General features: G+C 41.7%; 1 protein-coding gene across 1 annotated transcript in view; it reads right to left on the bottom strand.

The window, feature by feature from the left end:
• The window catches only part of STS (steroid sulfatase), a 166497-nt gene that overhangs the window by 60443 nt on the left and 79905 nt on the right, over positions 1-26149 (bottom strand). Inside the window, exon 7 of the mRNA XM_044768186.2 lies at positions 14631-14767. Coding sequence (XP_044624121.1) covers positions 14631-14767 — 137 coding nt within the window. The remainder of the gene's footprint in view (positions 1-14630; positions 14768-26149) is intronic.

Raw genomic sequence — 26149 nt, 5'->3', positions numbered from 1 at the left:
ATTTACTATTTTGTCACAAATACAGATTTACTGGAAACTCACGTAGAAAGTGAAGAGAAAGAAAAATATACACAGTGTGTGTTTCCTTTATTCTTGCTGTCCCATTATTACTGGATTTCCTGGTACCTTCACTTAACGTTAAGCTTTCCAGACGTGCATACCTGAAGCACACATATAAGATGAAGAACACGTTAATGGAGAAAAAAATCATTTTTGAGTATCAGGATTAATCCGTAAGAAGACAGCATTTAAAATTAATGCAGTGAGAGCAGAGTCCAGGACAGATGACAGCATGTATGTAGTGTGCCGAATTGGTGGGTAAATGGGTCAACAAGGGTCATGGAGGATCAGAGTGGAAAATAACTTCAATACTGCTACCCATACAAGACAGGCAAAAAGGGACAATTCAACAGTTCTAATCTTTATATCCCTTGCCTTTGTCTTAACCACACATTAGTTCTTGATATTGGCTCTGGGTTAGGCTTTCCATTCCTCTAAGCTTTAAAAAGTACCAAGTAGGGGTTGGCCTGGTGGTGTAGTGGTTAAGTCTGTGTGCTCTGCTTTGGTGGCCCAGGTTCCCGGGTTTGGATCCCGAGCACGGACCTATACACTGCTCATCAAGCCATGCTGTGGCAGCATCCCATGTACAAAATAGAAGAATATTGGCACAGATGTTAGCTCAGGGACAATCTTCCTCATTAAAAAACAAAAGTACTGAGTGAAGAAGCCAATAAACATGTTTGAGGGGCTCACATTCTGTGGGCATGAGTGGTTCATCCATGAAACTCCAGGAGGCTGCCCAAATGCATGGATGTCTGATTCTGCAGTGTAGACAGCAACAGAGAGCCAGTGAGATTTGTAGAGTTGACCTCCAGTGTTGAGGCAGTCGTAGACCTGGAAGTCATTTCTTCTCCCTCCTAAAACAAAGGCAACCCTACAACCTCTGTCACAGTTGCTTAGTTGCTTTAAGAGCAGAAAGAGAAACTGATGCGAAATAGCAGGCAACTGGCACTTGAGACAACGTGGATGGGAAGAGATCACCATGTCTAATGACCTCCATTTCCAGTATCACTAGACCTGTTCAGCAGCAAAGTAAGAGCAGTCCTTTGAATTAAGAAATGCTTCAGGTGGCACTTTGGAGTAACTGCAAGAGAGCTTCCGTCCATGAGAATAAAGACCCTACTCCAGGAAATAGCCATTCTGAGGATGGCCATCACGGCACACGGCATGAAATGCAGAACAAGGTCATGAAAAACAAAGCTATGGAGAAAAGCAAGCAGAGACCACCTACAGAGCCACAGTTAGCTAAGGGATTTCTTGGCTTTTGCTAGACATGGTGGGAAAAAATATATAGTGTATTCCTTGTAGTTCGGTGTCTGCATGCTCATGCAAATATACACGCAGATGGATGTATATGCTATAGTGTGGACTGCGTCAGTACCCACTAACACTTGTGGTTGCCATAGGTCTACTTACACTGTTCTGGTCAAAGATTCCCTTTCTTTCACCCAAACCAAGTGGACTGCAACTCTCTCTGGCCAATGATATCTGAGCAAGACCTGCTCCTGTCTAGAAGAGATGCGTTTTGTATGGAAGCATCCCTGTGCACAGATGCCCTCTTCGAAAGTTCTGTGAGGATAAAACAACAAAGAATTACTAAGATGGACACATCTACCCCATCTGTGAATATGGTAATTCCTTCTATTTCAAAATAAATTGGAACGTCCTTGCACTTATCTCCTTCCCTTTTGCTTAATTGCAAGCAGCACTAAACAAAACCAAAATGTCAAGTTGTGTACACAAACCAAAATGGTTTTTCTCAAAGTCGGTACTCAAAGCTTCAAAGATTGTCAAAGAAGCTTATTTTCTGTAGGTTTCTTCTTCCTAAAGTATGGTATATTTACTTGCTACAAATCAGATGCATAAATGTATTTATGAGATGGTTGTTACTGATGAAATTTGGCAGGCAAGAAATAGCAATGTCGGCAGAGGTATTTGACAGGCAATTCTACCTTCAAATGATTAAAGTTAAAAGACTTAAAAATGCTGTTATCTTTGTCATTTTTGTTCTCTTCTGGCTATTGCCTTACTTTCAAATGAAAAAATATTATGACAACAGTGTTCTTTCTCTATCAATTTTCTATAAACTGGGAATGCGAACATGTGCAGAAGTCATATTTTGCCATGGCTGACTAAAAGGAGATTATGTAGATGAATGTCACGGAGGATTTGTTTTAAAACTTAAGTAAGTGATAAACATCAGAAGCCATCTTCCTCTAAATTAGAGCCAATGGGCGTGCCTGCTGTTAGTGACCTTAAATGAATGAAATTGTGTGTTAAGTACAGCAAGCACCCACTTAACTCTGGAAACAACAGAGGTTTGTTCTGTTTTAATTTTTTGCACCAGTGGTATCTGGAGGACCCAATGGACAAGATCTACTTTGGATCGAGAAGGAGTCATTTATGGAAATGTGCTACTTTATAACCTGCCTTCACTTTTTTCTAATGCTTGGGAGCAAACAAATGACTTACAGAGTCCTGCCGTCAAGACACTTTCCTCCCCAAATGCTTATCTCCCTAAGTTAACAGAAGAGCACGAAGCCCTCACTGCCAGGGCATTAACCCAGGGCTCTGGCCGCCAGGTTGAGAGATATGGCCCAAGTGGGTGAGCCCAGAAATCACCTGAGAACACAAACAGTTAGCTCCCAGCAGACTCTGCGAGCGCTCCTGAATTGCCGCTCCACACGGCTTCTAGGAGAAGCAGCTCCTTCAGACTGTAGGCAGAGAGGGCTGCTGCAATGGCCTCAACAACAAAGGCTATGGGAAGATTCCACTTATTCCATGTTCTTATGGCTAGATATCAAACCAACAAAAGGTCACAAGACTCTAACACATGAAACTGTGCCCTGGGACATCTATGGCCATTTGCTTCCCTTTCCCACCAAAAAACCATAATAAAGTATATACCTAGAGGAGAGATGGTGAAGTCAAGGCACACAATGAGAGAAGGGAGTCAATGGAAGCTGTGTGTGTAGCCACCAGAATAATAACGGACATTTGTAGAGTTCTTAATATATCCCGGGCATTCTTCAAGACATCCCAGAAAGATAAGCAATGTTATAATCCCATTTTATGGCTGAGGAAATAGAGGCCCCAGCAAGAGAGGTAACCTGCTCAGGTTTACCAGCCAGCGTGTGGTAGAGGTGGGGTGGAACCTCAGACATCTGGCCCCAAAGTCTATGCCCTTCCCTGGCACTCCTGCTGCCATCAAGATGCAGAAGGCATGTGTCATGAGGCCATCTGTTAATATCACGTGGGGCATAAGGACATGAACCTGGGTATGAATTCTGCCTCTGCCACTTGCCAGCTGTGAGAGCTTGAGGGACAAACTACTTCTGTCCTATGGGCCTTGGTTTAGACATCTGTAAAATGGGTAATACAGTCGCATTCTCAGAGGACGACACGAAGACTCCTACAAATACATAATGCCTGGAGAGAGTCAGCAGCCGGCAAGTGAAGATGTGTATGCTTGTTATTAGCAGCATCAATATTATTAGGGAGGCAGGAGGTAGTTGCTGTGACAACAGGACAAAGACTGAAGTGGAGGTGAAAAACAGAAGAGCTGGGAGGTGAGGCCAGTCCACGACAGTGAACCTGTAATTCAACACAGCCAAGGACAGTTTAACAGCCTTCTGAGAACAGTCTTATTAAGTGGAAGAATGGGCTCGGCTCACAAATTGCTTGCTTTTGACTAAATCATACATTCAATCATGTGGTATAAATGTCTTCTAATGATCCCTTACTTCTTTCCCTCTTCTAACTGTAAAAATCAATATAGCTTTAACACTGGTTTTTGAAGACTTGGAAACATGGTAACTACACACCAGTTTCCACCCTTTTCTTTTTTCCAACTCTTTGCAAAGGTGACACAACTAATCTAGAAGAGACATAACCGACTCACATCCATTAAGGAGAGCAGAGCAGGGTTCCAGGTGCACACCCGGAGCTTCGGGATGCAGGGGGCATCACACAGGTGAGGGCAGGATGCATTGTGCAGCAGCCAGCCCCTCCTTCCTCGCTGCCCTGGAAGACATCAGGGAGCAGAGAGGGAACCTCCCTTTCGGGCAATTGGGGACGGCCCCTCCCTCGAGTGATCCCAAGGCTTTGTGCCCCCAGCCAGTCGGGACAGTAATGCCAGAGAGAAACAGGTAGTGCAGGGGGTGTGGCAGCCATCCCTGCCTGCCCTAAAATGCTTTGACATCTACCTGCGGTGGTGACGGGACAGGTACGAGGCCATTACACTGCCCACTCACAGAGGAGACCCTGCCTGATGAGTCATCCCCTGCCAGTGGCCATGGGAGGAGACCACTGGACTACAGCCACCTGGCTTATAGTGGGATGTAGGGGCATCACTAGTGGGAACTCTGCTTAGACCTTGCAGAAAGGGCTGGATCTGATGCCTACTGTCCAGAGATAAGATGGGCCACCAAACCCACCTTACTCAAGTTCTGAGAGGTCCCACGGCAACCAAGAGTGCTGACCAACCGAGACCAACACCTATAATAATGAGCAAACAACAACACATGATCCCACACATGTTCTTCTCCATAGACTAAATATCCAACTTTCAAGCACCAGCCCACAAAGATACTGGGAGGAAATACAAGAGAAAAGGTATATAATTTGGTGGGTAGAGATACCCTTTTTTAGCCAGTCATCAATTCCCCAAGTCATGAAGGAAAGGCTGTCAAATTTGACCACAGGAATTCATCACAAAAACACTACTAAAAAAATGAAAAGACAAACAAAAAGGTACAAAAAATATTTGCAACATACAAGCAAATGTTAATGTCCTTAATATGTAAATAGCCCACACAAATCAATAAGAAAAAGATCGACAATCCAACAGAAAAGTGCCCAAAGAATATGAACAGGGAATCCTTAGGAGAAAAAATACTACCATGGACTAAAATATATAGTCTCAACCCTACATGCAACAGAAAGAAAAATTTAAATAGTGAAATAGCATTTTTTGCCTAATAAATATAAAAGTAAACATACTTTTAGAATCATACTTTTAGAATCATACTATCTAGAGTTGGCAAGAATATGAGGAAATTAGCATTCTCATAGATCATCAATGGGTGTCCCATTGTTGAGGGAAAAAAAGAGTAAGACATTTTAGGCAATATCTGCCAAAACTCCATTTTTTTTTTTTGAGGAAGATTAGCCCCTTTTTGCTGAGGAAGATTGGCCCTGAGCTAACATCTGTGCCAATCTTCCTCTACTTTATATGTGGGATGCCTGCCACAGTATGGCTGGATAAGTGGTGCATAGGTCTGCACCTGGGATCTGAACCTGCAAACCCCGGGCCGCCAAAACAGAGCATGCAAACTTAACCGCTATGCCACCAGGCTAGCCCCAAATTCCATTTTTTAATACCCTTTGATCCAACATTTTAATTTTGAGAAATTTTTCCTTTAAAAATGTTCCCACAATTTCACATACCTATACGGACAAGAATATTCACTATAGCACTGCTTGAAATAGAAAAACAAAAACTTGGTGGGACTCAGATGCCCAGAGAAATGGTTAAGTAAATTGTCTAAGAAAGATGAAATGAAAATTGAAATGCTGAAATTGAAAAATGCCGAAGTATATAGTTAAGTGAAAGAGGAAAATTGCAAAATAGTGTATAGAGTTTGTGTAAAATACTCAATAATAATAAAGATCATATCTGAATATTACTATATAATATTGGCAACATATAAAAACTGAAACCAATGCCATGACCCATGAATGAGGTTACCTACTGAGGATGGATCCCAGAGGGCGCTCCCTTTCTGCTTGTGTTTAATATGGATTACTTTGGTAATAGAAAAAGAATTACACAAAGTGAGAAAACATTCAACTTTAAAAAAATACAGATGACAGAGTCAACAATTAAGCAATTTTCTTCTCTAGCAAAGGGATATGTGAACTGCTGATGGACAGGCACTTCAGAACTCTGCTCTTGAACTATGTGCAGCCTAGGACTCAGCTGTCCCCTCGTCCTGATGCAGGACAGCCCCTACACGAACAAGAACCCACCCCAACGTGGAAGCACAAAAGGAAGCAGGATGTCACTGGTCAGAGACACCTCACACCTACCGTGTCCTCCAGCCCAGGCCTAGCCGCTCACAAAGGACTCCCCAAACAGACATTTCAGAAGGGACAATAATGGAAAATCCTGGCAAAGGTGATTTTATTTTCATTTATTATAAGTTCTTTTTTGTTTTCTTCAAGGCTGGAAGGAGTATGAACATAAATAAAAGTATATTCGGTAATAACATCACATATACCATGTGAGGAAGCCCTGCTTTGTGAAAGTACACCTTAAGCACTCCCAAACAGCACATTTCCTTAATTTTTTGGCACCTGTCCTGAAGCTTAGCGTATATGTTTGCACAGAGAGCATGTGATTTGTATACTGTCTCTTTATTAAATCATGGAAGGAAAACTCTACCTAGGTGGGTCTGTATTAGCCATTGCTTTACAATTCACAAGTTGTCAGCACTTCAGAGATATTTTCCTGAAGTTTCAAAACCTCATTATGTATCCTGCATTTGGGTAAACAGGAGTGTGTAATGGCAACGATTTCATTTCTCTCCGGTCTAGATCTGCTTGAATAAAAATCTGTTCATTAGGTAGAGGGGTTGTATTACCAGGCCCTGTCCGAAGTCCCGGGAAAGGTACTGCCTGTCCCCAGGCCCTAGTTCATGACCATCTCGGTAACAAGCGCTTACGATGACAGGCCTGGAGGTCATGTTGTATCTGATTCAGAGCTCAGTGCCATTCCAAGCATATATTCAAGATCTGATAGTCTGGGATAAACTGATAAACTAGTGGATTTCCTTAGTTTTTTTTAACTTCAGTTTCCACTTCGGGGAATAAGCATCACATTGAATTATTGAATTAAGCAGATTTTACAAACTCATGCATTTTTTATAAGTGTGTATTTAGGATGCAGTTGAAGAGAAACTTAATGCAAAAGGACTGTGTGTAAACACACACACACACACACACACACACACACACACTCCTAGATAACTTAAAGTCTTTTGAAAATTCCGAAAGGGAATTTTCAATGAAGAAAAGCACCAGTGTGAAAATGAAATCCAATTTGTTGCTTGAGTTGAGTTTTAATAATTGTGTCATAGATGCCTTGGGATTCAAGAATAAAAAGCATTAGCTGAATATTTAAAACACACTCTGTAAGCTAAATGAGATGATACGGTTAGCAGTGGCAAACTGGTGGTTCTTCATCGCGTCGTCCTCAGAGTACACGGCTTAGGAAAACGTGCCAACCCTGCTGGATAAGTGACAACAGATTTTTTGTTTGTTTAACTAAAAAAAAAACATAACAAGAAAAGTGTCTGACCTCTTTAGGAATCAATATGACGCATTATGTAACTTTTAAAAAAGAGTTGCTCTCTTTCCTTCATCATTTTAGCAAAGATTTTTTGTTTTTAAATCATAATGCTCAATGCTAGCAAATGTGTAATGAGCTGACACAATAAATTGTTACAACGAATTCCTTTTTCTGGTATTCATCTTTTTATCAATTTCTTTGTACGAGCTCTTTCTAGATCTCGGGGATTTTCTTTTTATTGCACGTAGATGTTGCACATGCTTGTTAACTGGTTTGTCATTGGTCTTTTTAGTCTGCTACCATTTTATTGACATCAGAAAATTATATGTCATTAAATCTAGTAATTTTTTTCCTTTACTATTTATTCCTTTGCTTTCATGCTTAGAAAGACCTTGCTCAACTATATATCAGATAAATAGATCTCAACATATTTTCTGGCATTCTTTAGCAGTTCCATTTTCCAAATTCAGGCTGCATGGGGAATCCACTGAGATAAAGGGGAACAGCAGTATGGCACGTAGAGCATATAGTATGGAAGACAGAACCAGATTAAAATCCTAGCCATCTATGCGACCTCATTTCCAAACCTCAGTTCCCTATAAAATTGACTTCTTTATCTTGACCATCATCTCTCTTCCTCCTCCTTTTCCTCTCCTCCTTCTCTTCCTCTTCATTGTTTTCATCATCAGCTTCATCATTATTATTATCTTCATTCATCATTTCCTTTACTACCATCATCATCATCATCACCATCTTCATCATCATCATCATCATCACTATCACCATCATCCTATCTTTTAAGTGAATGCAATCACTTACCACAGTGCCAGGCATCAGTGAGGTAACTATAATGTCTCCCCCAAAGTTTAATCATTCTATTGCAATTAATGTGTCATCTATTCTTAGCTGTCTGCCTTGAAACGCCACCTTTAAATTTACATGAGATTCTCCTTCCAGGCTTCCTGTTCTTTTCCATCATTCTGTCTATTCTGGAGTCAGGGCCACACGGTTTATTTATTTTTATTTAAACTCTACAGAGTACACTCTTAAACAAAAATGAAAACTAAAAACACATTTAAGAATTCGCACCACATCCAACGTTTGCCATAGAAAACCGAGGGATATACTTGCTTTTCTTCAAAAGTGTAGGAGTTTTATGACAAAACGCTTCTACATCCTCGTTCCAATCACGTAGAATCGCACCCCCAGCACAGTTCGCCGTGACGTGCACCACAGCTGCAAAGTGACGAGTCGTGTGTTATGAGCATTTCGCTTTTAACACTGCCTTCATGTCACTGAGCTGACAGATGGGGTTTTGCTGTACAGAGCTGGAAGCCCGCATGCTTTACCGGGAATAGACCACCTCCCTTCCTCCCGGAAACCTGTTAAAAACCTGGAATTTTGGCTGGTGAGCAACCACTGAAATAATTTTCAAGCCACAATTTTGAGTGTTTGTTAAACTGGAAGCTCAGTTAATGAATGTGTGGTCCATAATGGCCCCACATTCCCCCTCGTAAAGTACACCGTTATCCTTCCATGCTCCCCGCCCAGCCATGAACCTCTGCCCTGAGAGTGAAGGCAGCTGATCAGCCAGCCCTAGCAGTCATAGGACGGCCGAGCTTGCCCTCTTGGAGGGGTGCGCTGTCACAACGAAGGCATCAGCTGAATGCCCTGCCTTCCCAGTTCCTTGATCTGCTCCACACAAGGAACTTGCCTTGCAGTCCTTCATTCATCATCCTAAACTCATGCCACAGATCTGTGAACACCTGGAATTGTTCTACCTCTGAATTTAAACACTTTCACCTTGTCTCAGCCTTCCAACATCTTTCCTACAATCTTGCTTGGACCTCCAATCCATCACCTCCCAAGCCACCAGCCCCTTCTTTCCTCAATCTCCTCCCAGAGGCTGCCACCTCCTTCAGTTGTTCTCTCGCTAATGGCCCAAACTCCCATGCCCACTTGTCTTTTGTGACATTCCCCAGTGAAATTTCAATCATCAGTTAACTCAATTATCCTTCTCCCTGCCCCAACATTGGACTGAAAATTGCACAGTTCCACACACTGATGCCAACCCCTGACTCCTGGTCTCCCTCTGAGCAGAGCTGAGCTCAGACACAGTCCACTACATCATCCCACTGCTCAAGTTCCTTCATGCTTCTCGAAAGGGATATCCAACCTCACTGATCCCTGGCTCCTCAAATATCACTCGCTCTGCAAGCCACTACAATCTCAAGTTGATAGTCGCTAAATCCACTGGTCCCTTTTCATCTCTTCTTTAAATGATGCTTCTGACATCCTAGTTGGTGTTGATACCCCTTCCTTGAGATGCTCTTCACCCCTGAAATCCATGACCCCACTTCTCTTAGTCTTTCTTCTCTGTCTCTGGTGGCTCTTTCGTTTTTCTTTGGGGGATTCTTCCTGTTCCCTTCTTTTGAATGTTCTGCCTGGCCTTCCATTTTCAGTATGCATCAGAAGTGAGCACATTATTTTCATGTTTTAAAGAAGGTCCTATTTATCAAGAATAAGAGCGTTTAAAAAACTCGACATAGAAAATTGATGTATTGAATCCCAAGGGAAATACACAGCCTTATGGCTCAGATTACATTCTGTAGGGAACAAAAGAATGAAAAAGAGTATTGGCATTGCTTTTTTAGGTCCTCCAATGTTAGCTTTCAAGAAGTAGAAACATGGAGGTTGATTTCTAAACTTTTATCTTGGATTTAGATGGAGATAAATCTTGAGTCACAAGTTGCTCAACTACTTTTAACATTCTTGTAACGCAATCTTATCTACTCCCACGGTTGGACAGTTACCCACGTATGTAAGAGAAGTCGCACTTTCCTAGCCATTTCAGCACCTTAGACAGGGCCTTGCAAATATCAGGCACCTGCTCTCCATGATGCCGCCTTTAAAACTTACTTACTGAACAGCTACCATGGGCCTGGTCTACAGCATTCTAAGAGCAGATATCGTCTACATAAACTCAACCAGAGTACTTTTGCCCAGGTAAACAAACCTATTAACTGAGGGGCTTTTCATTGCACACTGCATTTCAGGCTCCCACAACTATTTTAGTCCAATGGTCTTAGAAAGAGCCCATTTTCAAATGGATAATCCATTAAACTCCTGTCCAATGAGCCAAACCCTGGGTAGAATTATGCTGTATGTTTGAGGGGCATTGGCCAATACCTAAGGCTCCTCATTTGCAGAGTTTTCTCGTGACTATCCTGCCTCTTGCTAAATGAGGCCCTCCAATTTATTCTCCATTCCTCAAGATGGATTGATGTGTGGCAATTGATGCTGTGTTGCCCAAGCTTAACTGTATGTCAGGTACGGGAAAGAGGAGTTCATTCTGTACTATCCCCTCAGCTCATCTTTCATGAATTCGTCCATTATTTTTCCTTCCAGTTGGTTCTCTGTTTCATCCTGTGCCCACAGAAGGTGACACTGTCCAGTGTCCCAGAGGGGAAGACATCAAGAGGAGAAACTGAGGGTTGCCTTATCAGACACAGCCACTAGGGGGTACGACATTACAGATCCTGAGCAACCAAAAATCAAACTTTCTCAAGACTTCTGGAGTCCTACTAGGATGGTTGGTGTTTCTTCCACTTAAGAAAAGGCTTGCAGCTTTTGTTTGAAAGAAACAATCCCACATAAGCCACTGGATCCCAACCCTTAGCACTGGCAAGATATACATATACTTTTAATATGAAAGTTTGATTTGAAGCCAGAGGTTCATTTTAGCATTCACCTTAATTGTTCTTGACTTGCATTTCTCTTTGCAGGATACAGAATTTGCTAATCTGATCCTGAGAAAGCACTGATTTATTATTCCTTCATGTGGTTCTATTAATAGCATGGAGCTCTAAATAAACGCTGATGGCATGCAAATCCCACCTGACAGACTAGAGCTGTGATGGCTGTAACGGTACAAGCCACAGACAAGAAACCACTGGCGAGAACAACGTCCGTCCCTCCCCTTGCTCCCTCTACCCCCATGGCATTCATAGGTCTCTGGTAAATGCCACTCCATTTCTGGAATAACAGCCAGAATGACACACCCCCAAAATCCTTGGTGTGCATTTGAAAACACCAAGATTTTACCCATTTGTTCCTCCCCAGTGCTCCACTGCTGCAGAATTATTTGGGATTGAAAATTTGTGCAGGATTGCCCAAAAGATTCGATTGTAGGTGCATCCTGCTGAAATGATGGGGCTGACTGTATCCACTGGCCACAGATGTCTACCCTTCCTTTTTCCAAACTGCTCAAGCACTCTATCGGCACCTTGCTCAGGAGATCCATCCATCCCTTTTTGCTCTGTGTTATTATAAGACCTCCTGGAAGAATCTTAAGTCCCTTGATAGCCCCAAAATTCTCTTAAGCCAAGGGTCTTGTCATTATTGCATTCCTCACACACACACACACAAAATTAGGCACACAGTTGGCATTCAATAAATGCGCCTAATGAATGAACTAGCTCTTTCCCCATGATTCATTGTGGACAATACACCGCTATGACGCAGCCTTTCTCATTACATGGAAGGCAGTGGAACAAGGTGGTATAGACTTCAGGCTCTGGTGGGACACCTACATTCGCATTTCGGCTCATCCTTGATTAATTCTGTAACCCGAGACAGGTGTATTCAACCTTCTCCAAGCCTCCCCTGCCTTATCCACACAATAGGGATGATGTCCAGGTTACCTGCTGCACGGATTGTTGACAGCACAAAGGGAGGGAATGCATGTGAGGTGCAGGGCCAGGTGCAGGGAACACACTTAATAGGCGGTAGCTGTGGTGATTAAAGAATGTTGACCAGCCCTTGAATTGCATAGCGGTATTAGAGTTCCAGGAGTTTAGCCACTCCTGTGTGGTTTTACTGCAAGGCCCCTTTCACATCTTTTGAGGCCAGTCTTTCCTCGGCTATTATAACAACACAAGATGGAGCAATCCCACAGCTAAGAATAAGGCAATAAACCACGATGACGTGGGGTGGAATTGGCCATGGTGGACAATTAAATAATAAAGGTTCTTTGTTATGAATATGCCTTTACAGATACAGAGAAACCTGCAGCAGAGAAAGCTATGCTCCATATAATTATGCTGCCTCCAAAAATTTTGAAAGAAAATGCTCTGAAGGACAGAGATGTGCTCTCTCTGGTTAATTCCTTCTACCTCAGCTGCCCCTCGTGCAGGGAGCATTTCTTCTTGAGCAAATATCCCCATTTTATTTTATTACATAATTATTCAGAATGCTACGCTCTTCTGTGTAATAATGAAAGGCTCTTCTTAGAGGGAAGGAATGTTCCTCAAAACACTCAGATATATTTGATTTATAACAACAGAAACATCCTGAGAAATTAATGTAATGGCTTAAGGGAATGATTTTATTTTTTGGCAAAAAAGAAAGAACACAATCATCTGTTACTATTATATCAGAGTCTAATGTGGATCTTGAAAGTTGAAAATACTGTCCATTCTATTCTAGAGGGACGTCCAATAGAAAAACATTGGAAGTTAGACTTTTTAATGAGTCAGGGTAGGCATATGTGCCATTATAATTAAATACAGATTAGTCAACAAGGGTGATGACACCAGCATGAGCTTGCTTGCTAGCCAACTAACGTCTTAAAGTTGTATAACAAACCTGTTACACTGCACTAGAATGCTCTTTAAAGAGAGAAACTACTTTACTGATTCACACTACAAAATAGTCTACTGATTTACACTCCCAAGGTGTGGAAAATGTAAATTGATTTACATGCAACATTTTAAGGAGGAAAAAAGGAAGGAGGCAGGCTTGCATTGGTGTATGTAAAAGCTCTAAGTATAATGGCTTTTTCTTATCACTCTCATTCGGGGGAATGCTGTGGTGGTGTTTTTCCTTGTATTCATCATCTGTAGTCACTTCCGTTATTTTACAGAATCACAGAGTGTTCAAGAAGAAACTGAGAACTGGCCTCTTCTGAATTCTTCAGTCAAGACGACTGACCTGAGGCCTGGAGACTGAAGACATGTCTCAAGTCCACAGAGATAGATAAAGAGCTAGACGCTAGAATAAGGGTCTTGTTTTTCTTGTTTCTTAAGATGGTGCTCCTTCCATGATTTAAAAAACAAACCAAACTTGTTCTTACGATCACCACACTAGGTGACTACCATCACATTCAATTTGCTGCTTAAAACCAGCCCAAAACACTCCATGGCAATGTTCAAGTATTTCCAAAACATCTAGATTAAATAGTTATAAACTATCTATTTAGTGCACAAAAAAAAAGAAGGAAGAACAAGAAAGAGAGAAGGAAAAGAAAGCAAATATATATGAAAATCCTAAGCAACCTGGTTGACTGGTGACCTTTGGACAATTTTGTCTAATGTTGTCCAGATGGACCGAGCAATGTCATCATGAGAGAGGATGTCACTAGAAAAGACAGGAAGTGAGTGAGAAATTTGGAGCCCACTGATTTTTCCATCCCGTTGCTAACCTGCTACTATTACTTGCCCTCCATGCTATGAAATCGACCCAAGACTGCTTAGCTGTACAAAAGAAACTCGAAGAAAGCATGTTCCTGACTACCTCATGTAGATGAGCAAGATATATTGTTTAAAGAAAGCCTGAATAAGAAATCTTCTCAGTACCCCTGACAAAATGCCACATTCCTCAGGAATAAGGTAATTTGCTGAGGAAGGAGAGGGGATGTGAGAACATGGGAATTTTGCAGTCCTCAGAGACGCAACAGGAAGCACCCAACCTCTAGAAGAAAACATTGGTGGACTTTTGCAGTGATGATAAGAGCACCCACGGAAGACCCCCTGGCTGCTGCCTTGAGAGATTCGCCAAGGTGGGAGCCAGTTTTGGACCCTCAGTCTCCCAAATCTACCATTTATCTAACTTTGCTACAGGTGAGGTGTTGCTCATATTTGTTAACTAGAAGAAGTGATGATGAGGACTAAAGCCTTGGCTCCTTTTCTCCATTAATCTCTGATCACTGGCCCATAGGCCCAGACTTTCACTGGCGATGCATCCATCGACGACTGAAATCACGCGCTCAGGACTGAAGACACTTTTTATATGCTGTTCAACTTTCAGAATTAGTGTGTGTTTGGTTACCTTTTTTGAAAACAAACCAACCAACCATATTTGCTGTCTATAAAAGCATCAGGAATGCAGGTAGACATTCACAGGAAATAAGCTACAACATATTGAAGATAAAGACACATACCAACACTCCAATCCATTTCCTCGGCAGTGTCCCCATAAGCGCCGTGTTTACTTTTGCCGGCAAAATCCTTGGAAGAGAAGAGGGCCGTGTGCACGTGAAGGTAAGACAAGACAAGCAGAAACGGTGTCTCAGCGCTCCTGGAAAAAAATTCCCAAGAGCAATATCAGCAGGTTTGCCGCCGTTCTGACTAGGATCAAACTACCATTACACGATGCCATTTGAAAATTCAGGAAACACCATAAAATGATGCCTAATCTTGTACCTTTTATTCAGAGAAAGGGAAGCCTGCATAGGGTCTCTATGAAGCAACTCACTGTTACCCTTTACAGATTAGCAGACTGAAGTGCTACGTCCTGGAGACAATCTCTGATGACACAACTCAGGAAGAAATGTAGTGGAGAATGGTCTGCTTTTTTCCTTGAATTCTATTCTTCCCTCTCTATACAGCGATTGATATGAACTCAAGCCATTCAAAAGAGTATTCTCTTTGGAAAATATATATACACACACATTACTACCTAGTAAAGACAGTATCTTGAGTTGTCAACTTTCTTTTTAAAGATTGGCACCTGAGCTAACATCTGTTGCCAATCTTTTTTTTTTATCTTCTTCTCTCCAAAGCCCCCTAGTACATAGTTGTATATTCTAGTTGTAAGTGCTTTTGGCTCTGCTACATGGGACGCTGCCTCAGCATGCCTTGATGAGTGGTGCTAGGTCCACGCCCATTATCTGAACCAGAGAAACCCTGAGCTGCTGAAGCGGAGCGTGCAAATTTAACCACTCGGCCACGGGGCCAGCCCCTTCAACTTCTTATATCAACACCTTTCTAATGCCAATTCAACTCGGTATTCTGCCATATTGCCCACGTTCTACTATAAAACAAGTCTCCCAGAATGAACACGCAACTGTCAAAACTGAAATTTTGGAAGTTACATGGAACATTCTTTGAACTAATCCAAATCTATAATCTAGAGAGTTTCATGTTATTGCAAAAGCATCTTAACTCAGAGTACACCTAAACCTACTCTGTTGTAATTGGTGAGAACACACAGATGCTCAAGAGTCACGAGTTACTGTCAACATGCAGCCCTTGTGACAACTGCTATGAGCCAGATTACTGTGGGAAGGTCAAGAGGCTCACACGCAAGTCACGTAATAAGTCACATCACTTCCTCTTTACATCTCGACCTCTGAGAAGTGCACTTAATTGCTGCATTTTGATTTCACATTACAGGCGCAATCTTTATCTTTGTCCAGGAAAGCTTCAGCAATTCCTTTCCAGCTAAAAGGGAATATTGAGTGAGTGGCCTTCTGAAGGCTATTGGGGCACAAATGAAGGAGTGAGTGAGTGAATGGATGGATGGACAAATGCAATTTCTAATAAAGCATTTGCTGCACTACCCAAGAATCGTTTATGTGCATTCTCTCTGCCACAAGGTGACGAGTTGGGGCACGTCATTTACATCTGTGTTCCTGGCACCAGCACAGTGACTGGCAGGTTGCGTAAGTACAGTAAACATCTGTTAATATGTGAAATATTACATCAGCTCTCTCAGCTTTGGCAGTTTCACCCAGAAGTCCAGTGAACTTCGGGGACTCGTCGATGCAACATGGTTTATGTAAAAGTGGCTCTAGAGTAGGTAGTATTATATATACATATATATATACGTATCTGGGCTTCTAACCTAACTCAGAAGTTTCCAGTCATTTTGAAGGGATCATCCCCTCTGTTCGGCATCTTTGCCAACCAGCAAAAGTTGTAAAGAAATAATCTATTTAATTAAATTAACATTACTTTTATAGATTTACTTAATACCTTAACTCCTCATGATAACCAAAAACATTTCAAATCTAGAATTGAGTATCACAATTCTAATAACTTTACCTCTAATTAATGAATGCATGCATGCTTTTCTAAATGCATTCTTAATTTCCTAGTGTGAATATAGCTTGGGTTCCTTCAGCCCACACAGCACCTTGTGGGTCAACTCCTCCTCGGATCTACTGGTTACCACCTTCCTTTTAAGGTTGCTTCTTGCATCAATTAACTCCTGTCTTTTGAAACAAAGCAAGCACACAACATCACACTTTGAGTGAGCCAGGCACCTCTTGTTCTCTGAAAACACACCAAATCCTGCAAGCTATTGTTATCATGTGTATAACAATTTATGGCTCCAGTGCTTAGAGATGAATTGTGTCACTTTTTTTTCCCACAAGAGTGTAAAATGAAGGAATTTTGTTATTATTTCATGACTAAGAAAGCAAAAACAAATGTTTCTAAGTGGCTTGTCCCACTTCTCCCATTAACTGGAATTAGAAGGCATGAGAACCAGAACCCACAACATCTGGTCTATAATTCTCACCACTACTTCTAGGAAAGAAAAGAAGACAGACTAATGATCAGATGGAAGAACCGAAGCTGTCATCCTAGCTGACGATCTACACATGAGAATGTCTACCAAGGCATCGCAGGCATCCCTTTGGCTACTTCTAAGGGTAGATGCCCTTGCAGAGCCTGGAAGAACTGAAAATAAGCCAAGGTATGTCATGGACTTTTGCCACACAGGGCATCCTGTTAGGCCTCCATCTTAGTCATTCTGGGGGAAGTTTACTCACACCTGGACATATACCTGCACCTCCTTCTCAAGAAGCAGATCACGGCCTAAAAACTGGCTTAGATTTCCCAAAACGAACGTGAAATCACACTCTTCATACTCGTCCCTAAACAGACGGTTACATTATGTATGGGTACAATTTCACTCTCATCTGTTCTCCCATTTATTTTTAGACTTAAAGTTAAAGAAAATAGATAAGGAAGCTTAAATAGTCAATCTTCCAAGTACATAGATGGTCATGGTTGGAAATACAGGATGTGACTGACAGAATTTGCTGAGAATGAAGAGCTATTCCACTCCCAACAGCTTGGAAAAAAAAAGATGAAGAAGAAAGAGGCAGCAGTCAACATTATTGGCAGGATCAGACGATCAGGACATTTTAAAATGTGATATGAGCATGAAAAAATAAACGATAAAGTTGGCACAATAAGCAAATAAGGGATCCCCAGAAAATGCGGTTCACGATGAGGGCAGTGAGAGGAGGCGAGTTGAAGATGCAGCACCTCGGAGTTCAACTACAGCTGCGGAATGTGGCCTTCATCTTGGAATGTGGGAGGGCCCTTGGTGGAAGGCAAAAAGGCCATTAATGTGTTTATTATAAAAATACGCATATTTGTAGAACTCTTTTTCTATTGTCTCTCTGCAAAGCAGCAGTTTTTCAGTCAGTAGACTAGACATCACAGACACCAGCCAAGGTCCTGGGTGTCAAAGCAGAGTGATCAGGTTTTACATAAAAAACAAACCCAGAAAATGTAGAAAAGCACATCCAGCTTGCGAAAACACCATACCACAAAGATTTACCATCCCGGAATAGAGGTATATTCCACAGTGGAAGGTGGGCTAGACAGACATAAATCATGGGCTGTCCTGCACACACCCTGGGGTGTGACTGACAGCTCGCTCTCAGGTGAAGGGATTCCCACTTAGTAATGTCCTTCAAAAGAGCAGGAAAGGCCATTTCCCCCCCAGGCCAGGCTGGCTGAGGAGGCCTGGGTCTCCCTTCTTCTCTACGACCTTGAAAACTGAATGACACTTCAGCGAGTTGGTGGGAGGGAGATTTCTCAATAACAGCTTAACTCCTTTTTTATTAGCTGGAGCACTTGAGTAAACAACTCTTTTGAAAATTTATTGCCACTGTCTTGCACGCTGTGTGAAGAGATAGAACTTTCAGCTGCTACATGCCTTCCCTCTATTTGTTAAAAATACAGAAGGCAGCTCTGCGCCTTCCCGGCAACCTGCAATCATTTCAATCTGAGAATCAAAAGATCTACATCTTATAAATGCGTGAGTGAAAATCTAGGCAAGAAGATGGCTATGGTGTTATTTTTTTTGTCTGCCATGAAGGTCTTGAATATAATATTTCTCAGCTGAGGGTTTGACCTTTAGTATTCAACTGGTGTCCCAACTTGAGTCAGCAGAGGGAATAATTGGAATGAAAAGAGCAATATCTGTGGATTGTTTCTGAGAGCCCTCGGATGCTGCTGATTAGAGTATGGCATGAACCAGATAATGGCCTTCACGGCCACCCAGCGGAGTTCGTGTGACCACCACTGTGCACGGCAGATAGATGTATACATTCCGCTGTTTGTTTCTTCCATCCATGCATTTCACATCTATGGAAAGAACGTTCTGCCAACACGCTACCAGGCACTAAAAATATAAAGGTAATCTGGACTAGACCCCGCCATCAGCAACCCACAGTTCAGACACGAGCATGAACGATTAGTTTGAGCTGCTTTAAGCACCATGACAGAGTGCATCAGATGATGCACACAGAGAAGGAGAACACATCTCAATCTGACAGGGGTCAGGACTTGCTCCTGGAGAGAGGCCGATTCCAAAGGTTCATGCAGCATGCCCACATATGTGAATGCTTTCCACAAGCACACGGGGGCTTGAGCTGTTCCCATGTATGATGTTCAGAGATACGGAAATAGACAATGTCAGAGACACATTCTGGGTATTTACCTGGTGAGCTAAAAGCAGTTTCTACGGCATGTAGCCCCAAATTATTCATTCAATAATTCAGAATAATTTTTTTAATAAAAATCCATATGCATGGAAAGAAGCCCAGAAAGATACCACAAACACGTCAGCTTTGCTATCTCTTGGGTTGGGGACGACAAGTGGTTGGAGTGGGGGAGTGAAGACCAGCAACAATTCTAACTTTCCACTTTATACATTTTTAGATATTTTTTTAAGTAGCACAGGTTACTCTCATAACCATAGAAAAATGAAGATATATCTTAAAAATAAAAACGAATACAGGGAAACTATGAAAGCCACAAGAACATACGTGGATGAAATAGATATCCAGGTCTCAAAGTCAATTGGTGTAACCAGACTTAACTTAACCAGACTGCCCTGATTGCAGTCTTGCCTGCATCCCTTCTGGCTACGACAAGCATCCCAGCTTCCCCACACTGGCCTCATCTCTGGGGCTTCACGTTGGGCTCTCTTGGTGAGAGCACCTTTCACGGGCAGCCTTGCCCATGGCCCTGCAATGCAACTTTAGATTACATGGTGTTATACCCACTATGAAATAAACTGAGGATGCTAGACTATGGACATCATCCACAATCACCGTCGACCACCCAAGCTCGTTCTGAACTTGAATTAAAGAGCCTGAGTTCACCCACAAGCCCTAACACAGAACAGGTGGAGGGAAGATTCTTTGATGCTTCTGGTTTTAAATTACCTGGCATTCATTCATTAAGCATCCTAACCCAAAGAGTAGAAGACACTGAACTTCTTGTGGGAAAAAAGATCAAAATTTCCCTGTGTTTTAGGTAATATGAAATAAGAAACAATTGAAATCGTAATTGGAAATGTGACCCTAAGGAAGGAGATCGATTTCCAAAGTGACTTTGGAAAGTCAGTGATATTTCTTTTTTGTTACTAGAAGAGAATTAGAATGGTCTGGATGATGACTTTTTCTTCTGCTTCTGCTTCTCCTCCACCTTTTCCTCCTCCTCCTCTTTCTTCAAGTTCACGTGTGTTCTCTTTGGTCCCTGGCAAAGATTATAGACTCATAACAAATTGACAAGAGGCACTGCCCATGCCTTGCAGTACTTGAGTCTAGAAGCTTTCTAGACGGAGACCCTTGCTCTGTGGAGGAGCCCCCAGATAAGTGGACACAAGGGTCCTCATAGCCTAGCTCTGGGGACAATGCAGGTGAGCAGTGAATGGGGACCACCAAGCCTAAGGGTTCATCATTAGTCATTCTGGAAGCAGCTAGAGGAAGTGTGGCTGAGGTGAATAATGCAGACAGCTCAAGAGTGCCCTAAAAGGATGGGAGAGCACCCCGTTGGATGGACTCTCCAGGAAAAACAAACAAGATAGCCTATATTAATCCCATCAGAGTAAATTTGCCCTGTCAGGAATAGCTCTGTTATTATTTTGATGCATAATATAAAGATAGATGACCTATTCTTCAGGTTCACTCCCAGCCTGGAGACGAGGAGAGAAGCCCACGAAGGACACGAGCAGAGGACCTCATGCTTCATCAGAGAGAACCTTGGAAGTGAGCATAACTGGGATCCATTATAAGGCAGGGAAAGCGTAGCAATTCATTCAACATTGTGCCCAAGTGCTAAAAAATGAGCTAATATTTAAAAAATTTGGACGTTTCCCATTAAAAAAAATCCCCAAAATAGTTCCCCCAGCAAAAAATAGGTATTTCTGATTTATCTGGAAGCCTGGGAAGTCATCAGTTCTAGTCTGCATTCCTGCGGGACAGTAGTTAGCTGGAGTCACCACTCTGAATGAGCTGGACCAAATCCAGTTCCCTTGGGCCCCAAGACTCATCACTCATTTCCTCACCAACCTGGACCCCTGTGTATTTGTGCTTCAATGCCTCATATACAAAAGCTCATGCTTCCTAATTCCAGTTTAGGTCATAATCCCAGGGCCTCTAGGTTTGATGAGAAAAGGAAGGTCTGAGAGTCCTTTATCCTCACCCCAGTGAGTTAGGAATGCCATGGACCTGGCGAAAGACAAGCATCCCTTCCATGACTGTATTCAGCTTGCAGCATGCTCAACCTGGAATCTCTTTATTCCTAAATTTGTATCCTGTCAGCCCATGAGAATTAGAAATGAATCAAGTGGTATCTACCCTTACTGAGCAAGGCAATTCTTTAATTATTTACCTTCCCACTTCTGAATCTGTGTGGGTCCCTGTGTGATGCCCTTAAACTTTAATCTGATTTACTTTTCTCACAGTGAATTAAAATCAATATCACCCCTATTCCTTTCTGGCTTAAACTCTTATTTAAGCTAATAAAATCATCCCATGATCCCTTTATTCAAAAGAAGTTTTGTGCCAAATCACAGCTATTCATCATGGCCACTTACACCACAGCCCAGCTGGAAATGTGAAAGGCTGGGTTGGAGGTACCTTGTAAATGCATTTCAGGACTTTGTGTCAAATTGTGGTGGCAGGAGAAGAGGATAAAAGGTCATATCTTCCGATGATACATTTATCAGCTGTCACAAATTTTAGGACATTATGATTACACAAGCAATGCTCATAGAGAGAAGTATTTATTTACTGTAAAACTACAGACCACAGAAAATGGTCGAGGGGGCTGTTCCCCATGACCCCCCACTAACGGCACAATCTTGCCATGTAGATCTTGTCCCCCCTGGTTCCTCACACTTTCCATACTTCTGATGTTATGGTGGCTTCCCTGTGGAGAGTAGTCAGGGATCAGGGTTTGTTAAAGTCCGAAAAAGGAGATCTTACCACTCCGGGAAATCAGAGATTAAAAATAGCACTCTACGTCATTTCCAGATTTTGGATTTGTTTTCCAGTAGACCCATCATTAAAGATACAAGAGATATCCCACATTAAGCTTAACTGAAAATTATTAGCATTTATTTCACTTCTAATTATAGCTTCTTAAAATACACACACGCATATATTGAATATGTTAATATAACTTACATTAACTGGGGCCTGGAGAACAGAATACTCATGGTAAATTTCATATGAATTTATAAATCCACTAACTGGATACTATAAACTATACACATTACGTGGGTGTCTATAATAAAGTCATCATTGTTCTTGGAAACTTCCTCTTCAAAGTGAACATGTGTATATTTGCAGAGAAAAACAGAGTGGTTTCTTTCAGTTGAAATGTTTTTCCTAGTAATGAAGCACTGTTTTCAGCAAATTCAAGGAGGAAAGGGGCTGACACATCTGGCTCTCCACGCAGCAGAATGCCCAAGGTTCACGTCTCTCTACTGAGGGCAATGCGAAATGTGAATCTCGTTCTACCCACTGATATCACATCTTTTTCAAGGTAGCCTTGACTTGAACTAAAGAAAGACTACTTGGGAATAAAATTAACTGGCTAAATTCACCCATCACCATGTAGCCTTTATTTTCTTTTCAGAATACCCACATACTTCTCCATCACCAGGGTAATGCTTGTACTACTGACCTTAGAGCTTATGTAAGAATTACCAGGATGCATTCTCCTTTTGTGGCATTAGACCTGGACTCTTCCACTTGGAGAAGGGGTGTTGAGACACTGGTACGATTCTCGTCTTCTTCCAACTAATACGTACTTGGACCTTATCAGTAAGTTGGCAGAGCAGATGGCAGAGCAAAGAAGGCACCAACCTCCTTACAGTCTACTTCAACACCGGGGAGAGGCTTCCCAGAGATGTAGCTGTGATTTTTAATCCAGTTTCTACTATTAGCTGTGGGGTTTTTGCTATCACTCCAAAGTTTTGAGCCCCAAATTCCTCTGCAAGATGACATCTTTCTACCCATCTTGCAAGGTTGTTTTACAGCATGAAAGACGTGATGAGTGGGAAATGCACCAAGATGATATGTATATCCACAGTACCTGATGCATAATTGGCAACCACTTATCAAGCATCAGTTACACTTGAACATGCCCTGTGTTGTGCCATGATTTGCGCTGTGCACCCAAGTTGCACCTGTTTTACTGAGCACTGAAAATAGTAATGGCAAAGGGAAAAAGCTGTGATGACTGGAGGATCCTTCATTTAGGGTGCATCAGAAGGGTTGGGGATCTCTAAAAATCTACAGTTCATTCCTCCCTGTAAGAGCAACAAGGATTTCTTGCTAATTAAAGTGTATTAAGGATGACCTGTCTCTTGAATTACTATACAGCTTACAACACGTGGTGAGCTAACTATCTAGCTCTTTAACAGTAGAAGCATCTCTCCAAGATAAAAGGGTAAATTAGGGTAAGGGATTAGGGTGCATGGTTATATATTCCAAACCATCACTCTCCTCAGCTTGGAAATCCACACTTGTAATCTCAGGGCACGTCCCAAATTTGGCTAGGCAGACCTCATCTGAGAGCATCTCAAACCAATGAAGCATCTTTGCTTTCCGCCCCTGTCATTCATATTTTCACATCTCAAGTTAGCATCTTGAGAACAAGCCCTTGAGTATAAATCATTTCAGCAACAAGGCTTAGAGAAAGAATATAAATTTTATAAGTAAGAGTTTAAATTATTTTCCTCATTGACTTTGACATACGAGCTGAGGGGGAGCTGTGTACTCAAAAATTGTTTTTCATGTTAATACATCGAAATAAGGCACGAGTTTCAATTGGGAAATTTCAAATTCAAAAGCATTTGAACAAATTTCACAGACATTGTCATTGCTTTGATGAGGGTTTCCTTCTCCTGCTTCTGACTAACTCTAAATCCATTTCTCACAAAGGTGGTAAAACCCACCTAAATTATTCAGGATATTCTGATCAATGAGCTAACACCTATGAATTTGTCCTCAGACCCTTGAAAAATATTTTTTATAAATATGGTGGTGTCACTGTTGTTCTGATTCTTGGGTGGCATATTAAGGCCATTCTCTCAAGATTCTTAGATTCCACATTCAGCGAATCAGATATATAATACAACACAGAGGACAATTTTACCGGAGGATGATTTTACCTAGATGCCTTAAATGTTTGCACCTTTAGATAATGTATGTGAGAAGCTTTTTGTGAATAGCATTGTGGTATACAAATGCTAGTATTTTCACTAATATTGACCATGCGTACATTGTTCCATTGTGGGCAACAGCCATTTACAGTAGAATCATCTATTTTGAAGAATAAACCCTTTTGTTATGACTCAGTAACCATAATCATAACCTCCAACTATGGTGTCGCTAGAACATCTTGAATCTCTAGTTCTAGAAAAAAATTACAGAAATGTCAACATAATCAAGACAAAGTGGTTGGGCTACTATACCCTTAGGACAATTAAATTAATTTTGGTCCCCTCCCCAAATCAAATGCTGAGTAACCCATTAAAATGCCTTGTAATTATACAAATCTTCCTAGACTTTACAGATTCAACCATTTCTGTCAAAATACCACATGTTGTAAAAAAGTTATTCACCCTGGAAGCTGAATATCATTTCTGAACCTTGCCATTTTATAATGGGCATTATATTATTAATCTCCTCCCCTTATGTTCCTGAGAGATTGCTATTAGACAGAGAGTGACATGAGAGTGCTCGGCAAATTTGCCAAATGGTAGACTGTGGTGGTGATTCGGCTTAAATGGATAGGTCTGCCATCCCATGAAGCACCATTCTATCTTGGAATGGATGCTCTCTTATTTATAAAATACAGTAAGATTAACCCACGAGATAAGAGCTTTGTCAACCTATGCAGACTATGACTGTGACCCATTGTTGAGTCATGACATTGAGTGTCACAACCAGAAAATTTCTTTTCTTTTTTTTTTTGCTGAGGAAGATTCACCTTGAGCTAACATCCACTGCCAATCTTCCTCTTTTTGTACGTGAACCACCACAACAGCATGGCTACTGATAGACCAGTGGGGTAGGTCCATGCCTGGGAACCAAACCTGGGCCACCAAAGTGGAGTGTACCAAACTTAACCACTAGGCCACTGGGGCTGGCCTGATAATTTCTTTTTAAAATAAAACAGAACAGAATAGGATAGAAAGAATCAGAAGTAATCACTCTGGTAAGAAAAAGATCATTTCAGGAATCTTTTGTTTCAGTGAAATATCTGTGTACTTCTTACCAGACGATGATGCAAAATGTATATTTATAAAGTTAAAGCCTTTACATTAGATCACCTATGAGCATCACCTTCTAGAAAAATCTAGGGGTGTAATAATGATTGTGACCTTTATCCCTTATAGCAAAAATCCATATATGCTCCAGTATTTCTCAGTGTGTCCTATGGGACACCCGTTTTAGACTCTCTTGGGGAGCTTGTTAAAATGAAGATGTGTAGCCTTACCTCAGAACTACTCAATAGGAATCTCTAGAGGTAAGATTGGTGATCTTCAGTTTTAATACTCTTCCTCCTTAAGAATCACATGATGTCTTTCATCGTGCCATTTTGCCAGGAGCAATTGGTTTCTCCAGTATTTGGTGCCTGGATTAGACCAGCTCTCTGCATGGGCATGGCAAGTAACCACAAAGACCAAACGTCTGATTCTCAGACGAAATTTCCATTTTTCTCCAAAGTTACACATGGATCAAAACAGTTTTGCTTGTTTTCCACAGCAAGTGTTTCTGCTATAGACTCTACTCAGCATTGTTGTCAATTACTCAGCTGAAGGTTATTCCCTTTGCTGCCTGCAACCCTCAACACGCTGAACTAAAGGGGACCAAACTGACCCCAAAAGAGATCTCTCACTCCACGGTTTCCTCACAGAGTTGTCTTGCTCAGAAATCTGCCTAGAATCTTTTGGATCTCTCTACACTGTTTACATCACAAGGACGACCTCCACCCTTACACAACACACAGTGACCTTTCCTCTCCTGGTCGCACACTTGAAGATTAAAGACCATGGTGATATGCGAAGCCCCTTTGATCATCCAGCAGACATTTTTTTGGCATGGCCTCAGAAGCACAGGACTGGAGTGAT

This window comes from Equus asinus, chromosome X (genome assembly GCF_041296235.1).
Source record: "Equus asinus isolate D_3611 breed Donkey chromosome X, EquAss-T2T_v2, whole genome shotgun sequence".
Classification (NCBI taxonomy): Eukaryota; Metazoa; Chordata; class Mammalia; order Perissodactyla; family Equidae; genus Equus; species Equus asinus.
This window is presented reverse-complemented; position numbering and strand designations above follow the sequence as displayed.